Source organism: Festucalex cinctus, chromosome 21 (genome assembly GCF_051991245.1).
Source record: "Festucalex cinctus isolate MCC-2025b chromosome 21, RoL_Fcin_1.0, whole genome shotgun sequence".
NCBI classification, from domain to species: Eukaryota; Metazoa; Chordata; class Actinopteri; order Syngnathiformes; family Syngnathidae; genus Festucalex; species Festucalex cinctus.
The window spans coordinates 2436764-2457104 of NC_135431.1; the positions used below are offsets into that span (position 1 = coordinate 2436764).

Here is a 20341-nt window from a genome sequence, read left to right on the forward strand (position 1 = left end):
CATCGAAAAAAAAATAAAAATTACATTGCTACACTTGTACTAGCTTATGTCAGACTTAAATAATGCTCTTGAACTTTACTTTTAAAGATTTTTTTAAACTCAGCAAGTGACTTGCATCTTTTCAGCACATTACCAAAATTGTTCCACAAACCAACATAATTGATTGTTAGGATATGAAAAAAATATTTAAAATGTAGGTTATATATGTAGGTCAGTGCTTTTGATAATGTGATGACCGCCCACTGCGGTTTGGGCGCCTTGCTCAAGGGCACCACCGCCACGATTTGTCCCCGCCGTGTCCTCAACTGAATGAGGCTTTTTTTTGCATGTGCGGTCGTGGTTCTCTGGAACGATCCCAAACCACCACTGTCGAGTGACCAGCGTCCCCCTGCCCCTCCCACCACCATTTCCACACCGGCATCTGGGCTTGGATTTCCTCTCCCAGAGTGTCGGTCGGTCGGTCGGTCGGGCACGGCCGCTCCACTGGGAAGCCCGGTCAGGGACGGCAGATTAGTACGCGGGCATGCGCCGAGGGGCCGGCGGAGCCCGCTGCCTGTGGATCCGCCAGTGAAGTCGGATTCCCTGCGGTTCCGTGCGGCCCGGGCGGCGAACCGCAGTCCCTGCTGACACCCTGTTCCAGCGAGGATGATGGTTTTACTCCACATCGTGATTCCCCCCCCCGCTGACTTTTGACGACGACGGCCGCGGTCCGACGCATATAAAAAGCCGGTTGAGCATTTAGTCCATGGCCTTGATCTCCAGCACTAGTGCATGTACTAGTACAATTTTGTCCTCTGTAGTAAGATGCACTTGTAGGTCTTACTACACTGTTTAAAGAAACAGTTGGGTGGACTCAAAAAAAAAAAAAAAAAAAAAATGCATGACACATGCCTGCTCGTGTTACTAGTGCAGTCCTGGAGTTAGCTCGTAAGGTTTAATTGTGTACTAGTCAACGAAAAGTGGCACAAGTAGTGAAAAACGAGACCATTATTGGTTTGGCTCAATTGCTCTACGAGAGCGCACTGGATTGTCTTACTAGTGAGGAGCAAAAAAAACAAACAAAAAAAACGTAAAATCTCGACTCCGGCAGCTTCGCTCGCCCCCAGTGACGGAAGACGCGGCACCTCTCCGCCACCCACAGGCGCCCCGGGCCGGGCCGGGCGGCTCTCGGCCGGAACATTTGTGTGGCCTCTGATTACAGAGCGGCGGGTGACGCTTAAAAAAACCGGACGCTTTCCGTACGGGAATAATTCTGCCAAACCAAATTGCATGATTGCACGTTTGAGGTCGGCGACGTGATTTACGGCTCGGTGGAAACGCGACGGGCCAATACAACTTTGTTCTCGGGCATGTCAAGATGGCGCCCGGAATGTCGGAGGGGATCGTTTGTCACGGCGAGCTTTTAAAGCGTTTTATGGTGACCTTTTTATTTTTTTTTTCCCCCCAAACATGTGCGGCGAGTCATGCGAGTCCAATTGTTGTGTCAGTAGTGGTGCCACGGCGAGGATGAGACTTGTGTGGGAACATGACATCCTCTCAGCGTGCACATTTCTGCTGACCAGAAGACCCCAAAAGCCTCAACATGGCACCCAGATGTCAGCACACGCTCGAGAATGTCTCAAAAGCCCCCCCAACTCAATCCCATAAATAAGAAAAAAAAAAATCCTTTGTCAATTTGTAGCTGCATTTGGATTTATTTTTAGAATACATCTCACCCTGGCAATTATTTCAGCGTGCTGAATTATGGATGATGCCGCCACGCTTCACGCAAGCATGTGCCCTGACGATCCCCTTCTTTTTCATTTATTCATTTATTTTTTTTCCTTGTGGGGAGGACTCATCCTTCTCCACTCTTTTGTCGCTCGGGCTTGACTGATGTTAGCCCAAAATCAAGAAATACCTGCAGGCATTCGTTCCCTTACTCACGAAAGCGAAAGCTCGCAACCCACCAGCCAAAAAAAACAAAACAAAACTGTTATCTCGTATACGTACCATCGTCAGAGAGGGAGGGGCGTGGTCAACTCATGTAGGTAAAATGGAGAATGTTTGGCAAAAGAACTGCCAGTGTGAAAAGAATTTGTCAAAAGATTTTGTTCTGTCTAAACATCCCTAAAAACGTGCATGTGTATTTTTTTCTAAACTTTATTTAAAAAAAAAAAAAAACACTTATCACAAATACAATATTTTCATGTAAACACATTCAGATAAATTCATTGGTCCTTGTTTATCTTTAACATTCAATGGAAAGTCTACACCTTATCTAGCCTCTTTGCTCACCATGCATACTACCACCCTCACGCTCCATTCCACAACTTTTATTAATCTTTTTTTTCCAAAGTTTTGGGAAGGTCTTCTTTCATATTTTGCTGCCCCAAACAAACAAATAATAATAAATCAATTAATCGTTGAAAAAGTCAGTGATAGTGTACATCGATGCACCTGTTTTTTTTTTTTTTGCCTCTCTGTTGTTTGTGATGCAACAAAAAAAAATTTAAATAAATAAAGATAATTTTTAAAATACGTTATTTGTAGGAGTCACAAAATGTGCATTTGAAAAATATTTTTTGGAAATTACAACACAGAACTTTGATTTGAATTTTTATTTCGAAGCATGCATAATAAAATAATAATTGAAAATAATGAAAATAAAAATGGTGAAGCCAAAACTTGTAAACAGCAAAAAATAATGGTAATAATTACTAAATACTTATATAAAAAAAAAAAAAAAAACATGAGGCTGTACAGGAAGTTTGAACTATTTAACAAATTTAAATATGAGTGATCAGTCCTTTCCCGAAAAAATACAGGGATTTTTTTTTCATATTGTATTTTATTAATTTTATATAATATTTTTATTAATCCCTAGTTTGTTCTAAAAATCTATTGTCAAAACGTGACACGAGTTAATGAAAATAATTGTTGTAAACGAGCCAATGCGCATCAGCGACTTTGGAATTGAGTCATTAGATTCATCAGGAAATGAATATAATTAGATTATTTTATTATTGTGTGCGCGTGTGATCGCTCCGGTGTGACTGGTGTCATAAAAAAAAAAAAAAAGTGTGATTCACGCCCACGGAACGCATCCGCATCCTCCTCCTTTGCCTACGTGCGTTGCCGTGGGAACGGCGTGCCGATGACTCCATCTCGGCGGCAGAACAACAACAACAACAAGAAAAAAGAAAAGCAATAAGATGGCCGAGCGCGTTCAATCGTAGAGCAATTGCAACATTTATTGAAGTGTTGGCTTTCTTGTATTGATTCTTCAACACATTACAAAAATACATATATGCTCAAAACAGCAGGTGTTCTGAGATGACTTTTTTTTTTCTTCTTCTTTCTTTTCACAACAATGCACTCCCCCCATCCCATCCCCCTCCCTCCTCCCTCACCCGCCCTCGCTTCCCCGTCCCCATCGGAAATAAAAAGCAACAAGGAAAAAGTCTTTTTTTTTTCTTTTTTTTTTTTTTTTTGTACAAAGAGCCAAAGTGAAAGTTGTGAAAAGTGAAATTGGGGTCTATTGTTTTTTTTTGTTGTTTTTTTTTTCCCTCAAATTGTGAGTGTCATCACACGACCTTCAAGCAACCATGAGAACACGCACACGCATACAAAACCTAAAACAAAACAAAAACAAAAAAATTTCTCAGTAGGTGGAAAAGTGTCCCTGCAATTTCTTTTTTTTTTTTTTTTTTTTTTTTTTTTGTCTTTTGAAAACAAAATATGGCACCTCGCTCTGGCATGATTGTAACTTTAAAATCCCTCCACCAGCATACAAAAAAAATATATAAATATTTGCATGAAGAACATTTCATGGATGGCATACTTTTGTAAACAAATTCAGGCATTTTTTTTTTCCTTCCCCTTATTGGAACACAAATAAGGACGAGGACGTGTATTTATTTATTTATTTATGTTTAATTTCAAGTGAAATACGGCGTGGGCTGCTTTCATGTGGCTTTCGCTGTCTTCCCTCCCTCCCGAAAAGAAGATGCGGCCCGTCCAAAAAAAAAAAAAAAAAAAAAAAAAACACATTTCATATGCTTCCAATTTGATTTGAACGACTCTTGTGAGCCTGGTCAAGGTCCCGCCGCCAATGCCGCTCACACATCTTCATCCTCCTGCCTTTCATTTTGACAACAAGTGGGGGGGCTCCTTCAAGGTCACGCAGCCAGATGTGCTCAACATTATCATAAGTCGTATCCAATCTTTTATTATTTTGCAGTTATTTTCTTGCCTCCCTGTTCATTTTCATACGGAATGGCTTTTGTTAACCCTCCTGTTATATGACTTTGTCAGCAACAGAAAAAAAATAAAATAAAAATGTGACTGGGTCAGTTTGACTCGGGGCATGTGAAAGAATTCATTTTCGTGTATGTGCTAATTAAGACGAGCAGAAGGCATTATTTAATGGGGCGATTTGACTTGGTGTGTGTAAGAAACGGTTTTTAACTCGTAAATTTATTAAATTAAAAATGATTTCATACTGGAAAATGACTTCTAAAGTGGGTCAATTTGACCAGGAGTGAGTTTATTTAGCCGAAAAGTGTTGAAATTATTACTGTAAAATCCTGTGACCTCCCAAAATCACCCGTAAAAATCGGTTCTTTTTCCATACCTATGATTAATTAAAGTATTTAAAGATTCAAATCAGGTTTTTGAAAAGTTTGAAATTTTTTTATTTCTTTACATTTAAATCTCTTTAACTCTGCTTTTAAATGTCAGTTTGTGAAGTATATTCAATTAGGTTGTGTATGACTTTATTTTATAACCGGAAGGTGCTGGTAAATGTCTACTTTTTTTTTTTTTAAGTCCCCTTTATAATACCCCCTCGATTTGGGGTATTGCTTTTTTTTTTCTTCAAAAATTTTACAGTAATCCATCATTAACAATTTAATTACATTTGTGTCAAATGACCAATTTACGTTGTCGACGACACTTAATTTAAGCGAATCAATCTGAATCGGCCGTGCGTGAACATCAAAACCGTGTTAAAAAATATTCACAATTTTATTGCAAATATGTGAAATTAACTTTTTGAAACTAAAAACGACATTCCACTATTTGAAACGAGTCAATTTGACCTGTAACGTAACAGGATGGTTCAAATAGGTGGGCGTGGCCTGAGGCAATAAACGCACATTTACGCATCCACTGACACACACTCAAACTCGCTCGCACACGCAGACACAGGATGACGACGCAAGCAGCTGGTCTTCTTGATTGTTTTTAGGCCGCCTCTTTTGGGAAACAGTCGGGGCGCATACATTTTTATTTTTTATTAAAAAAAAAAAAAAAAAGCAAACAAAAATGTAATATATTTACATAAACGGGACACTTCCCCTCTCACACGAATCACAAGTAGTTTTAACTTAACAAGCAGACATATTAAATATGGTGGTTCAATCCTACATGGGCGAATGCATTAAGTGCATTTATTTATTTATTTATTTTTGTTTTACGTCCTGGCCGACAGCAACTTTTTGCTTCTTTTTAAGCGCACGTTGTCCCTCTAAAAATTCATTTTAAAATAAAAAATAAATAAATAAAAAATCAATTATTGGCAGGTCGACATTGAGCAATGCTGGAGAGGGGGGGGGGGGGCGAGATTGTAGTCCGCTGCTGCACTTAGCATATAGAAAACATCATTTACTCACTCACATGATAATAAGCTTCCTTAGAGGACAAAACTGGATTATTATCATCGTTACTAAGGGCAACTTCTTTCCAATTTTTTTTTTAGAAAAAAAAAACGTAAAAAAAAATTGAGCACATTTAAAAAAAAAAAAACACACAGAGATGTATCTGCACATGCCAAATGTTACCAAAAAAATCCAATAAATACAGAAATTATTGCACAGTAGAAAGGCTCCATGGAATTCCTATAATCCTCAGAGGTCTCCGGACAAGGTTAAAAGTTTTAATATTCTCAGGCGACAAGGGAAATAAAAAAAAAAAAAAAGAAGAAAAAAAAAACACACCAATCAGTCTTGTATTTTTTGTTTTGTTTTGTTTTTACGCAAAGAGAGATTATCCAGCCATGCCCCTTGTTCAAAGTAGTCAGAGGAAAGACGTCTGTGGAGATTCTCAGTCATCCGGGTCAAGGGGCATCCGTAAATGTCGACTTGAGTCAACTAGATTGCTCTTAGTTGTCCAACATAGTTCAACTTTTAATCCAAAAAGGATTCTTGAATTCTAAATGTAGGTGTGGAGAGTGTGGAATTCATTGAACTATTCTACGATTGGATAAGTAGAAAAACTTTCAAGCCAAAAGACATATTTTTTACGACTTCAAATGGGTTAATTTTACCCGAGTGTGTACTGTAAATACCCAAAAGTGTCAGAAACAAAAACAGTTAACTTCTGTAGCGATGTAAACGTGACCTATTTAGGCACAGATGACTGAAAGACAATTTAAAATGGGTCATTTTGACCCGCAACCTAACAGAGGGAGACTCCACACCTTTTATATAGAATTGAAGAAGCCTTATAGATTAAACGTGAAACATCTTCAACAACCAGGAAGAATCCAGTTGCCTCCATTCAACTTGGACAGATCGCAGGGGAGACGTGTTTGTTTATGTATGTGTGACGCTTAGCTTTGCTCGGCCTGCTCCAGTTTGACCTCGCTGGCCATCAAATGTTCGCCGTGCCACTTCTTCATGTGTTTCTCCAGCGTGCTGTAGACGCTGAAGGGCATGTGGCAGATGTCGCAGCGGTACACCTCCTTGCCGAACTGGCCGTGCGTCTTCATGTGGCGCGTCAGCTTGGAGCTCTGGGCGCAGGCGTAGCTGCACAGGTCGCACTTGTAGGGCCTCTCGCCCGTGTGGCTGCGCCGGTGCACCGTCAGGTTGCTGCAGTTTTTGAACACCTTACCGCAGTACTCGCACGTGTCGTTGCGACGGTCCTTGGAGCTGGGCGGTCGGCCGGGCCCCGGCCCGCGCAGGAGGTGCGGCGTGCTGCTGCCGCTACGGCCTGAGGCGCTGCCGCCCTCCATCAGTTCCCCCGGCGGCGTGGAGAAACGCAGGCTGCCCGTCTCGGAGGAGGAGTGCTCTGAGGAGGTGGCAAAGGGGGACTGGCGTGAGTCCGTGAAACCCAGGAAGGGCTCCCGGATGAAGTGGCGCGAGGCGGCGTACCCGGCCAGGAGCTGGGAGTAGACGTTTTCCGGCGAGATGAGCGGGAGAGTGGGCGGGAGTTCCAGATGCTCCCGCTCGATCTTGATCCTCTTGTTGTTGGACGGGCTTGGGCTGGTGATGGGCGTGGGTCGGCGCTGGAAGAGCCCCGGGAAGGACTCGGCTTCAGATACGCTGATCCTGCCGTTCATCACGGGCCTGGGGTCCGGCTCGTCCGGTTCCCTGCTCTGCTCCCTGTCGTTCTGCCGCTCTCTGTCCGGGCCACCCCCATTGGTGCCGTCCCCGTTGGGCTGCCTTTCGAGGCTCCTCTTGTTGGGGTTCAGTCTGAGATGATTGTCAAGGTGGTTGTACGGGTGCATGATGCCCACCCTTCCGCTCTCACCTACTCGCTCCCCGCCCAGGTGCTTCTCCTTGGGAGACTCCCTGGGCCCATTTTCCCGGTTGGGGTTGAACTCTTGAGAGTCGTCGCTTAGGTTGGAATCTGGTCGACTTCCGTTCCTTAGCTCTTCCTCCTCCTCTTCTTCCTCTTCTTCCTCCTCCTCCTCTTCTTCCTCCTCCTCATTGTCCATCCCCACGACTCTTCCGTCGGCCTCCCGCAGTTTGTCTTCGCCCTCCCCTCCATCTCCTCGGTTTTCCGCCTCAGGGGAGCCGCCCATGGAGCCGGACTTGTTGTGCATGTGTGTCTTCATGTGCCTTTTAAGCTTGCTGGCTTGGGAGCAGGCGTGGTCGCACAAGTGGCACTTGTACGGCCTCTCTCCGGTGTGGCTGCGGCGGTGCACGATCAGGTTGCTCTGGAACTTGAAGATCTTGCCGCAGAACTCGCAGGATTTGGATTTCGCTGTCGACTGGTTCTGACCCTGGTTGTCAGGGGGACTGGAGGAACCGTGTCCACCCTGGGGAGTGGGCGGCTGCGGGGCATAGGTGAGAAAGGCCGGCGGCTTGGAGCCCGGCTGGAAGAGCGTGGGACTTAGCAGGCGGTGCATGGGTGGCACGCGGTTGGGCGACAAGGGCGGCGTGGGCCCGCCGTTGTTGTTGGTGTTGCCCGCCAGTTCCCTCAGACGCCGGGAGAAGTCCATGGACGGTGGCTCCATGGGGGTCAGGCGCATCACCCTCTCGAAGGCACTGGGGTGCTGGGAGAGCAGCCCCATCTCTTCCGGACCCAGCCTCTCCATTGGGGGCCTGGGAGGGGGCGGCGGGCTCACAAAGGGCGGGGTGGCCGGCAACCGGGTCTCCATGAAGCCCGGCGGCGGGGGATGTTCCCTGAGCAAGGGTGCGGCCATGCGCAGGAGGTGGAATGGGTTGTTGGTGTCGCCCAAGAAGGTGGGCAGCGGCGAGCGGGGTAGGGCGTCGGCACCCGGCGGGGGCGGCAGGGCCCCCATGCGGGGGGTGAGCGAGCAGTTGGCCAGGTGGTTGTCCAGGTAGATGCGGATTCCATGAGTGTGCTGGGCGTGCTGGAGGAGGAACCAGGCGCTGGTGAAGGTCTGCTTGCAGCTGGTGCAGATGTAGCTGGATGGCTCGTCTTTGTCTGCAGGCGGGGACGACACAGAAGACATTTTGAGTTCATGTTTGGGATAAAGGACATTAAATACTCATTCAAACCAGACAATATGGACTCAAGTATCAGGACACAAACAAAGACAAATGAATCAGTTCTGTCTCATTTTCACTCGTCGGGGTAGACTTTCTGGTGAAGGAGGTCGGGCGATTCTGATCCGACTTCTAATTGATAAATTAATTAAGAGAAAGCCTTGTCCAGATAGCGGATGCCCGTTTGTACATCTGTGTGCGTGACGTGCGTTTGTGTGTGCATGCGAGCATGCATCAGGGGCGGGGCTAATGCAGATGGCAGGTAGCGCCCTAAGGCCACGACACATTATGCAAATTTTGATGTCAGCCTCGGCTTTAATATACAGATCCATCTCGTCTGTTCTGTCATTTCCATATGGAGGCGGCGGGGTAGACGTGGTGGGGGCAGGCATGCAAAAAAGTGGTGGTGGTGGTTGGGCGGGGGGGGTAAATACGGGATGTTAATATAAAAAGATGGAGGGGTGATATCGGACAAAAAGCGAGACGCACAAAAGAAAGCAGCGAGATGATTGCGTGACACGTTATTGTGCGCTTCGTACGGCTGCAACACACACACGCACACATTCAGGCACACGGAGGCGACCCTCATTGACAAATTGCTCGTCGGAGTGACTTAATAAGGCCAAATGAATCGATCAGTCACTGCGCCCGAGCCCTTTGTTGGGATTTATCTAATTCAACGCAGACCCTCTGCTTCCCCTTCCAACGGCATCTGCATCTGCTTAGGCAGCATCGCCGGCTACCGCGGGCCTCATTCCGCACCTCGCAGACATTTGAGTGGAGGTTTTCAAAAAAAAACTTTTTTTGGGGGGGGGTTGCTACCAGAAACCTCTTCAGCAGTGGTAAAATATCTTCCATGGACCACCTTTATAAGCGTCATGTTGTTGTTTTTTAAAAGTGGACTGGAAGACGATAGCCTGAAAGCGGTCCTGTATCGTTTGTTACGTTCTTATGTAAGAATCTCGGAAGGCGGAATACTCGGTTGACTTTGTCCTTTTCCAATTTCTGCATTGTTGCTGTTTCAAAAGAACTGTACGATGGGAGAAAGATGGAAAATGGGCGCTTTTACAGGAAGTTTTTTTTTTTTTTTTTTTTTTTTTTTTTTTTTTTTTTTTTTAAAGCTAAGGTTCAAGGTAATACCTCTGAAAGCAGAAAATTGCCAGATCAATTTCATACATTCCATTTACGTATTGTTACTTATTATACAGAACGGTGACCTCGGGAGGAAGGTGGGAAAATTGTAGCTTTCACAGACAGTTTTTTTTTTTTTTTTTAATACTACCTCAGATTCTTCCAGGCTTGGAACTACCTCTAGTACTTTCAATATATAAAATTGAATCTTAACACAATGACAGAAAAATTGAACAAAGCCGGTTCTTTTAACTCATTTACTCCCAATAACGTATAAATACGTTTTTTTTAATGTTATAAGTGTCCCAAAGACGTATTTATACGTTTTCTTGTTTTTTTTTTATGCTAAAGAAGGCTTTGATGCAGCCTCTCAACTGCAAAGAACGGTTGCAGAAATGGTAGTTATTACACAAACGGCCAGCAGGTGGCAGCAGAGCAAAGGAGATCAACCAGGGCCATGTAGAAAAAAAACTCAGTTACTTACAATTTTAAATAGATTGGTGAAAACTGATGAAACTTAGCTCCCTTCTAATGCTAATTGCTGCAAAAAGGTAACAGATAGAAACATACTTTTTTTCCTGATGAAAGAAGAGACTTTAATCTTTCTTTTAATAGGTTCTGTGAAACGTTTTTGTCAGACGGGACTGCTTCTGTGAAGATGGCTGGAAGTGAATGAGTTAATAAACGTCTCAATAAGGCAGCTATTGATACCATGGTACTCTTTTTGTACAAATCTGACCCGGTTCTTTTCAAAACATGGCTTTATTTCTGTCATTTCTCTTGACAATTTTTGATACAATTTTTCATCTGTGTATTGTTTTATCTCCATACTTTTTGCTGTCTTCGAATTTCTACTTGTGTTGTATTTGTAAAAGGGAACAAAAAAAAATATGTTCAAGTAACGTTATCTTAAAACTTTTTCGCGGAGCCTCGAGGGCCAGTTTGAGAACCGTGGCGCCTATCTGACGGCTGATCTCAGATCAGTGTCTGCTACGGAAGCCAATTTAGCGCTCTGATTGGTTGAGCTCTTTCTGCCGGGTGAGGAGGGAGGGGAGGGGAGGGGGGTGCGGTCAGCAAAGGCTAATGAGGAGCTCGTTTACTGATTCTGTCACTTTTTTCGCTGCTATTAGCGGAGATCTGTTGCACTGTTTTGGCTGGGAGGGATGCGACCTGACTCCCGCTACTAATGTGTGTGCATGTAAGCGTGTGCGAGTGGCGGGCTGCCTGCCTGTGTTTAGTTTGGCTTGGCTTCACACGGCCGCTTGGCAGCAGCAAGCTGGACAGCTTAGCAGCTTGGACGGGGAGACGAGAGCGCAAAGATGGAAGGGGGAGGAGGAGGTGGGGGGGGGAGTCTGTGAGCTTTGAGGACTACACTTAGTTGGGCACACACGTACAACACTCACACCAACACACACATAGTGTATTTACAAGCCCCTGAGGACTTGGCAGCTGTATAATCTGATCACCAACCGAGGATCAATACGCCAAATCGTCGCGAGAGCCGCCTAGATTTGTCGTCGTTGTTTTGTTGATTTTTGAATATTCCATCCATCAGCGCGTGCGTACGAGCCAGCGCAATAAATAAGTCGTTCTTCCCGCCGCCACATCAACCCCTCCCTCCCTCCCCCCGGCCGCCACAACTGCAACGCATTTGCATCTTGTCATAACTTTGCCCGCCGCGCCATATGCCGTTAAGGGAGGCGTGTCGGCTAATAGAGTGACAGCTGATGGCTGCTGCCTAATGACCACCAAAGACACATTTCATCAACTTCACCAACAAGACAGAAAATAAAAAGGGGGGGTGAAGGGAGAAAGTATCAAATAGTCAAGCTTCACTGTTTAATGCATATGGGGCGAAAACATTAAAACATCGTTTCCAAAGTTGCAAAGTTTCTGTCGAGACTGCGTCACTTCCTGTGCAGACAGGAACTAGGACGCCGTACAGAACTGAAAACAAGATTTTTAAAATACAACTAACAGTTTTCATACCTTTTTTGTATGCATTTTTTGCATCACTTCCTGTGCAAACAGGAAATAGGAAGTGAAACATGGTCCAATTGCGGCCATCTTGTCTTCACTTAATTACCCAGCAGAATACATCGTAAGTCTACTTTTATTGTATAATAATGTCTTCTGCTTTGCAACCTTAATTATATTCTATGTTAAAATGGGAAAAAAAGAAAAATGAGAAGCAAAAATGAAAATAACATTATTTACACGCCCACACTTAAGCATCCTGATTCTAGCCAATGAGTGAATGAAGGGAGTCCGTGCTGCTTTTTCCACTTTGCGGCAATTAGAGGCTAAGCCCCGCCTACTGTTGACCACCATGGTCGAGTACCGGTTTATGGACTTAATCACACACACATATATATATACACCATCAACTACTACGTATCCACAAGATGACAAAGAAATGGGACTTATTGTGACATTGTCATCGAGCAGCTCACTAGAATTATAGCAATGCATTTTTAATTGAATTAATTAATGGAATGACATAGAATAGGCATAGAAACATAAAGCGTCCTTGAAAGGCTAAGCTATTATCGTCGTTATTATTAAATGACAACAAATGAATCCTACTAAGCTTACGCTAATGCACAACATTGTAGAATTAATTGTTTGAGAAAAAACATATGAATTTGAGAGCGTCTGCTATCAACAATGCTAATATACATTTTATAATGTGACAAAATATTTGTCGCATTGTAGGATATATTTAATTCATTTTAAAAATAAGAAAAACTACACTAATCATTTTTTAAACATTTTTATTTCTGATTTTTTTTTTCTTAAAGAAATATTTTGCGATCTATCAACATTTGATCTTCTTCGCAACCTTTTGAAGAGGCCTGCATTTAATTGTATGATTAGATTATGGCGAGCCAATTTTTATTATTATTTGTAAACGTGCAGCGGTTCGCAAATGGATCCCAGTCGGACTTTTGGGCGCGATGCTTTCAGGTATTCGGCTGTTCCAAGCATCCCGTCCAGGTGCGCAGACAAACGTTTTCCCATGGAAGTAGGAAAAAAAACAAAAAAACACAATGGCGAGGTTGGCTTGTGAGGGCCACGCTGGGCCGCATGCATCAAAACAAAAGCCAATGGCCAGGAGCCCTGCAGGAAGTTATTAAAACGCTGGCACATGTACACCGGCGCAGTTAAGGTGGGCCGCTAATAACATTCTCTCTTTCTCCTCCTTTTCTTTTCTTACTCAAACCGCCGCGCCAATTAAAGATCTGAGCTTTACATCACGTTTTATTCCTTCCAGATTGCGTTTTATAGCCATTATTTTTTTTTTTTGCCTCAAAGTACAAACAAAAATGCCAGCCGATGGGCTATTGACTGCTCGCATATGGCCGCCGTGGAGGAATCGGTGCGAGGAGCTCGCCGAGGAGGAGGCGCTGATAAGTTGGGAGCCGGGGGGGGCGGGCGGGAGTGCGGGAGGTAGACGGCGAGCGGGCATATGGCGCAGACATGTGGATTTGTCTTTAATTTAGGAATTCGCATATGCCGTCGTCGCCGCCATCCTCGCCCGTGTCGCAATCTCGCGCTAATCCGCGCTGAAAAGCTACCAAATGGAAGCGCTCACGCTCGAGACTCCGTGTTGACTGCACACGTACGCTGCAGAAACTTTGTGAGGAACTTTTGGAGGACTGTCGTGTTTCCGGGTTAAAGCTACTACACAAAAACTTTGCCGTCTAAATGGGAAGTCATACCAAATGTAAACCGAAAGAGTAACATTTTAAGGTCATTCACTTTTTTAGTCAATAATAACTTCCGGGTGTGTTCGGCGCCTAGACGGGCTGTGAAAGAAAATCAAAGCAGGATGTGAGGAACATTTTGAGCCGGGAAATCATGTACAGTAAGTAGTGTTTAGTTAATTTTTGCAACAGCCTTTGGAGCTACTTCATAAACAGAACAGCGTGGCTAGTTTGCTGCCTAAACGGGCAGTCACACTGCAAAGAGGACAGTAGAAAATTTAAGAAAAAAAATCTAGTAAAATAAGAACATTTTTACTGCAAATAAGCAAAATTATCTGCCAACCGAACAAGAAAAAGTTACATAAATTTATTTAGAAAATAAGAAAATAATACTATTCCCATATCAACTACAGCCTTGAAAATAGTATTTTTATACAAAAAAAACAAGTTATATTGACTTTTTCCAAGCTGTAATTAATAGAACTATTTTCTTAAAATACATATGTATGGTTTTTTTTAGTATTGGATAACCTTTCCTGAGTGTCAAGCAGGGATGTAACAGGTGACATTTTTACTGTCTTTGGTGCTTTATAAATAAAGTTGATTGAACCCACAACCTCCAAATCTGAGGATAGGTAGTACTCTGCCACTAGACACTGAATTTGGATGTTGGAATACTGCAAAGATGAAAAAATGAGCTTTTAGTAAATATAACAAAACCAAACTCGCACTTGTCTGATTGTTTTCAATCTTAATTTTTCCATTTATCTTACTTCTAGATTATGCGACATTTTAAAATAAGAACATTCATCTTTTGAAAACCCCAGTTCAGGGCCTTTGATGTTGTTTAGTTATCAAATTAAAATGTGGAAAATGCTTGTTTTAAGCCTCACTGAACTTAAAACTGGCTGTTAACACTCAAGGCTAAAACTCAGTAAAAAAAAAAAAAAATATCTAAAAATAAGCACAGTGATCATTTTTGACGATTTCATTTTAAGTAAATTGAGGTTAAATTTAAGAAATTATGACAGTAACATTTTGATCGTAATGGCGGCCTGTTCCTAAAAAAAAAAAAAAAAAAAAAAAAAAAAAAGCCAAATTAGTTTGTTGCCTAAACAGGTTGTCGAAGAAAATCAAAACCAGTCATGAGCAATATTTTGAGCCAAGAAATCATGTAGGATTCGGTTAATCCCGCAACTGCCTATGTAAACATATATAAACAGTCCAACTAAATTGCTGCCTAAATGGCTTGTCTACAAAGAAAGCCAATCAAGCCTAAACAGGAAGTGATGTAAGAATTGTAGTTTTTAGTCCAGATTTTGAATAGCCTACAGTTTGCTGCCTAAATGGGCTGTCGTAGAAAATCAGAATGTGTGCGTGCGTGCGTGCGTGTCATTCCCGGGGGGTTGCAGGTTGGCCGCGCTGCTCCGACATTCCATCAAGGGCGACGCGGCACAACACATTTACACTCGGAACAAAGCCGCCTGCAGGCGAGGCCGCTGGGACGACAACCTGTCCCCGCCGGCCCCTCCCCATCTCCAGCCTCCACGCACGCACGCACGTACGCGCACGCTAGGGAGGACACAATGTGCACCTGTCAGGGGTTAGCTGACACCTCTCCTGCTGGCAAAGCAGCTCCTCATTAGCATGGCTGTGATCTAGGGGTCCCCGGGGGTCCCAACCTCCACACCCTCGCCCCCGCCGTGCCCACCTCGACACCTCTGCTCCGCCTCCTCCCTCCTCCTCGGGCTCCCACTCCGCTCTGATGGCTTGTTTGTCATGAAGGCGGCTAATCAAGGGGGCCACGGGGGCTGGGGGGGGGGGGGGGGGGGGGGGGTCAACCGGGGACGGCAAGCTGGGGCGAGGAAACGCCGCCGCCGCCTCGCCGTCTTGGTGCGAGTCAGCTGGCTGGCTGTCTTGCGCACGGCATTGTGGGTAGGAGGCGGTGCAGAACCAGGGAGTGTACGGGACGGGGTGAGACTATGGAGGGTGGCAGTAGCAGGCAGGGGGTGAGGCACTCACACAGTAGGGCTGGCTCCATGTTAAATGGAACCAGCTTCAGCTTACTAACCATATACATCTGTGGGCGCGTGTGAGCGACTAAAATGTCTGACAGCACAAAAATAGATTGAAGATGTTCTGTGTCAACATGATTGCGTTCACAACATTTTGCAACACATTCAATTCAGGCCCGACTAAATTTGCTACCTAGTCGGGTAGTCATCATAGAAAGTCGTATATATCTACGACTCGGACATATGGAAAGCCAATGGTTACCCAGTAGCGTTAATTTTATCCGCCATTTTTAAATTTAGTCGCAGTTTTAGTCCAGTTTCAATCATACTTGTTCGTTTTTATCATAGTCAACCTCATCTCGTTTTCATTTTGTCCATTTTTAGTCGACTAGCATTTTATTCCAAGAAAATATCATCATTTATTCGTCTAGTTTTAGTCAACAAAAACTGTCATCATTTTAGTCAGGACAATCATTTAATCCCTGTATTTTTTTGTAAGCAGATTATGATTAACATTTAGGATCTAAAACTATTTCACATACAATTTTCTCTTAACTTTTTGGTGAAAAACAACTTGACACAGAAATACAGAATATCAACAAGTGGCTACTATGGCTCCATGCTACAAGCTAGTAAATTAGCCAGCATCAATTAGCGGTGGGATTAACATTATTGTTGATAAACTCGCTAGCTGCAGATTTGAAAGGGGGTGTGTCACTGTGTGTCACATGACAGTGTCACAGTGGCAGATAAGCAGAGACAAGAGTTTTCCAAAATCATATCATTTTCATCTCGTTTTTGTTCATGAACTAAAATGTTCGTAGATTTTAGTCCAGTTTTTATGAAGTACATTTTCGTCTCCTCTTTGTTCGTCGACAAAAATACATTCTCATTTTGTCCCAGTCCAGTCTAGTCTAGTTTTAGTCCGGTGAAAAATGTGTGTTGACAAAATTAATAATTCAGTTTGATGGGAGGGAAGAGAAAAAAAGTTTGACAAGCGCATAAAAATGCAAACCATCAAATATTAGGGGGTGGTTGCGAGGCACCGGAAATGAGAAAGTAAAATACGTATTGTGCGGAAAGGAAATGAAAATGTTGGCTCGCTTTCATTTTTTTGCCGAGTTGGCGCGCTCGCGTAGGCTGCCAGAGGCGACGCGGCCCGTCTAGGCGATGACAGCAGGACGCAGAGTGTCAAGTGAAAAGTGCCACTAATTGAATTGGAAAGTTGGAAAGTGATGAAAACACGATGAGTCAAGACCCCCGCCACGCGCCGCCCCCACCCGTGGGTAAAAAAAAAAAAAAGAGGGGGGTGCATGTTTGATCTGCTAAAAGAAAAATTGCATTTCTTTTGTAACACGTCAAAGGCACACTCGCGCGCACACACGCTACCAAAAGAGTTGCTGTGATGTAGCACGACCAAGTCAGGATGTTGTCGTCTCGGCAGGTGACTTACAGTTTTATTTTATGCCACATCGTCAAACTTCACTGCCATGCTGTAAATCGGAATTTAACATCACACATTTGTCTGAGCTTCAAAAATCTTTGCGTTGTTTGCGTTTTAAGCACACCTGACTATTGACTCAAATGACCACTTAAAAGAAAATGTTTGACTTTGCGCGTTTTTTGGGGCATGGCTTCTTGAGACTTTTTGTTGTGGGTCTATCCATGATTGGCATGTCTACTAAATCTCATGTTGTTCAATGAAACTGGCAATTTTTCCATACGTTCAGGACCCCTGGAAATGGCTCTTGTGAGTCTTTTTTTTTTTTGGCATGTCTATTCATAATGGACATATCTACCGAATCTTATGTTGCTCAGTGAGACTGATAGAAGAGAATCTTTATTGTCATTGTAACATGTACAACGAAAATTGAAGTGCCAAAAGCAGTCAGTGCAAAAAACATTCAAGTCCTATAAAACTATAAAAGACATATTTAAAATATAAAACCATTGTTTAATCCAAGACGGCAATACTAAATCAAAATGGCCACTTCAGACTTGCTGTAACTTTTCGGGCATGGCTTCGTCAGACTTTTTCTTTTTTTTAATGAGTCTACTCATGATTAACTCATTCACTCCCAGCCATTTTGACTGGAGCAACCCCCTTTGCTCCCGGCTATTTTCCTGGATTTTGACTGATATTGCAAGGCCCACGGAATATTGTGTTCTATTGCTATAAAAACATGGAACCTACCAAAAGAAATATTACTCTTTTTCATCGGGGGGGAAAAAAAAAAAAAGTATATTTCTATCTGTTTCCATTTTGCAGCAATTAACATTATAATACAGCTAAGTTTCATCATTATTCACAAATCTGCTTAGAACTGTCGGGAAATCAGCTTGTTTTAACATGGCCCTGGTTGATCTCTTATACTCTGCTGCCACCTGCTGACCGTTTTTGTAATAACTACCATTGCTTCAACCGTTCTCTGCAGTCGAGATGTTGCATCAATGTATGCTCTAGCATTAAAACAAAAAAAACGTATTAGTACGTCTTTGGGACACTTAAAACAGTTAAATTAGAACGTATTTGTACGTTTTTGGGAGCAAATGAGTTTGACGTTGCTAAATGAAACTGAAAACTGAAACGGAGAGAGTGGCTTGTGATTGGCGGAGAACCAGGAAGAACGCGAAAGCGCGGTCTGTGGGGGTCTACCGCTACAACGCGGACAAAATGAAGAGGACACTTGGGCAGCGGCGACGCAAAGGAAAGAAAGAAAAGAAAATTGGCGTCTGTCGAGGAAGCCGAGGGAAAATGCTTTTGTCGCCGCCACCTGCCATTCTATTGTTAATAGCGGAATTACCGGCACTTAAACGCGGCGTTGTGGCGCTGCGCAGCGGGCGGGCGGCATCAAGGAAACAATGGCGTCATCGGCGGCTCCAGCAGAAAACGCGCACCTTTAATAATAATAATAGGGAGGCGCAACAAGCAGAATGTGAAAAAATTCCCCGGGAAAAAAAAAAAAGGTCACCACCGGGCCTTTTAGATGCCTTTGAATGGATAAAAGGCAGCTTTTGACGACTTTGAGCCTTTTCCATCCAAATGAGCTTGAGCCGAAGCCCCTGAGGGACGACCACTTTGTCCGCGCTGTCAGCGTCCCATTCGCCGCGCTTCCCTTTGCCTTTATTGACTCCGACGTGCCAATGCTGCTTCGACGGGCCGTCAGATGTTTGGCGGGGATCAATGGCGCTTCGTAGCGAAACGCGCCCACGCCTTCCTCTTCTCGGGGAAGCGGCGGAGAAACATCCAGCGCGACTTCAATCGGGGGGAAATGTCCTTCTAAGGAATGACTCGGACGACGAGGCGAACATATTTTCCGTTTGTGGTTCAACACATCCTCCAGACCCGCTTAAGCGTCTTCAGACACTCGTAATGTTGCCCAGCTGGCTCGGACACTGGCGGCTTCACATGCAGCAGCACCGCAGGAAGCCTTGAGCATTATTGAGCAATACAGCAAGTGGTTCCCAAAACGCAGTCCGACAACTTTTTGTGTTAAAACTTGCATTAGTCGAGATGCCAATTTGCCAGCAAGCTAATTAGCGTTAGTGCGCTAACACAAAAACAAAAAAAACAACAACAATGTGACGGTGATTGCGGCGCGCTCTGCTCGAGCTTGTCGTCAAATTGCAGTCGGCTAAATGTTTGTTTAAATGATTAGCGGAGTGTCGTTAAACGTCTCCGCTAATCAATTAAAGATTTTTAAAAGACAATATCCCTAATCAAGTCGCGTTCGCTTACGACGTACTGGGATTTTGGTACACAAAGAAGTTATTATCTCATGCGCTACGTTGAACACTAAACATTCGACGTAGCAGAGTTTAACTTCAGAAATGAGCAAGATGACGATGTTGCTGCGTTTGAGGCTTTCTATCAATTCTGCAGTGTAACTTTGATGTGAGCCGATTTGCATCGTAACAGATGACGATGCAGCTTGACACGGTATCATTAAATGGTCATATCACAAAGCGGTATCACAATATCAGTATTTGCTCCTTGTGCATCCATCATACAACTTAACAGTTAACATTTTGTAAATTATGGTATTGATGTTTGAAACGATTCTATTGACTGTGTAACGTAACATCAATACCGATTTGTAATGCTAGCATAAAGATGCTAGCGTTGGCTAGGCCTGTGCAATGTTTGTGCGAAGTTGTATTTAAGAAATCTAGAAAGGAATATTTTTTATTTAAAAGTAGAACACCACGTCATGTTCATTTTTTCCGCTTGAAATGTTTGGGTAAGTAACTTTTGTCCGTTTTGCTCCATCGGCTCATGAGAACATATAAAAATAAGATAAACAATATTTTTTTTCTGAATAAAATCCAAATTTAGTACAACAGTAAAAGTTATTTCTCACAAAATTTGTAGTTACTTCTCTGTTATCGTTCGCTTAAGTGATGTAACATCACCGTAGCAATGAACTGCTAGCCATGCTAGCTAGCTAGGTAGCACCCTCAGTAGTAAGTTATTTACTTCTCTAACTGTAGACAGGCTAAATCTTGTAGTTTGTTGCAAACAATCTTTTCAAGACAGAGTTATATGTTGTGATATCGTTATTAAGTAAACTTTATTTGTATAGCACTTTTCACACACAGAAAGTCACCGTTTGTATCGTTAGCGTTAGCTTAAATTAGTCGAATTGTGGAGAGTGGCGCACGTGTTATTGTATCGTAAGCACGTTTGACACTTTCTTCCTCTGCCAATATAAAATACAAAAGTATCCAAGCACCTGAAACACATCATTGTGTTATGTCCAATACCATAACA

At 43.5% G+C, this 20341-nt stretch overlaps 2 protein-coding genes across 4 annotated transcripts in view; one reads left to right on the plus strand and one right to left on the minus strand.

Moving 5' to 3' along the window:
* The window catches only part of ncoa1 (nuclear receptor coactivator 1), a 240715-nt gene that overhangs the window by 197099 nt on the left and 23275 nt on the right, over positions 1 to 20341 (plus strand). The window lies entirely within an intron of this gene.
* Positions 3892 to 20341, minus strand: part of bcl11bb (BCL11 transcription factor B b) — a 42514-nt gene continuing 26064 nt past the window's right edge. Inside the window, exons 3-4 of one of the 2 annotated variants that reach the window (XM_077509875.1) lie at positions 7134 to 8655; positions 6819 to 7050 (exon numbers count right to left, since the gene is read on the minus strand). In XM_077509875.1, coding sequence (XP_077366001.1) covers positions 6966 to 7050; positions 7134 to 8655 — 1607 coding nt within the window. In that variant the 3' untranslated portion in view covers positions 6819 to 6965. Of the gene's footprint in view, positions 8656 to 20341 lie in introns of both variants that reach the window. The other variant, XM_077509874.1, reaches the window with a different exon arrangement.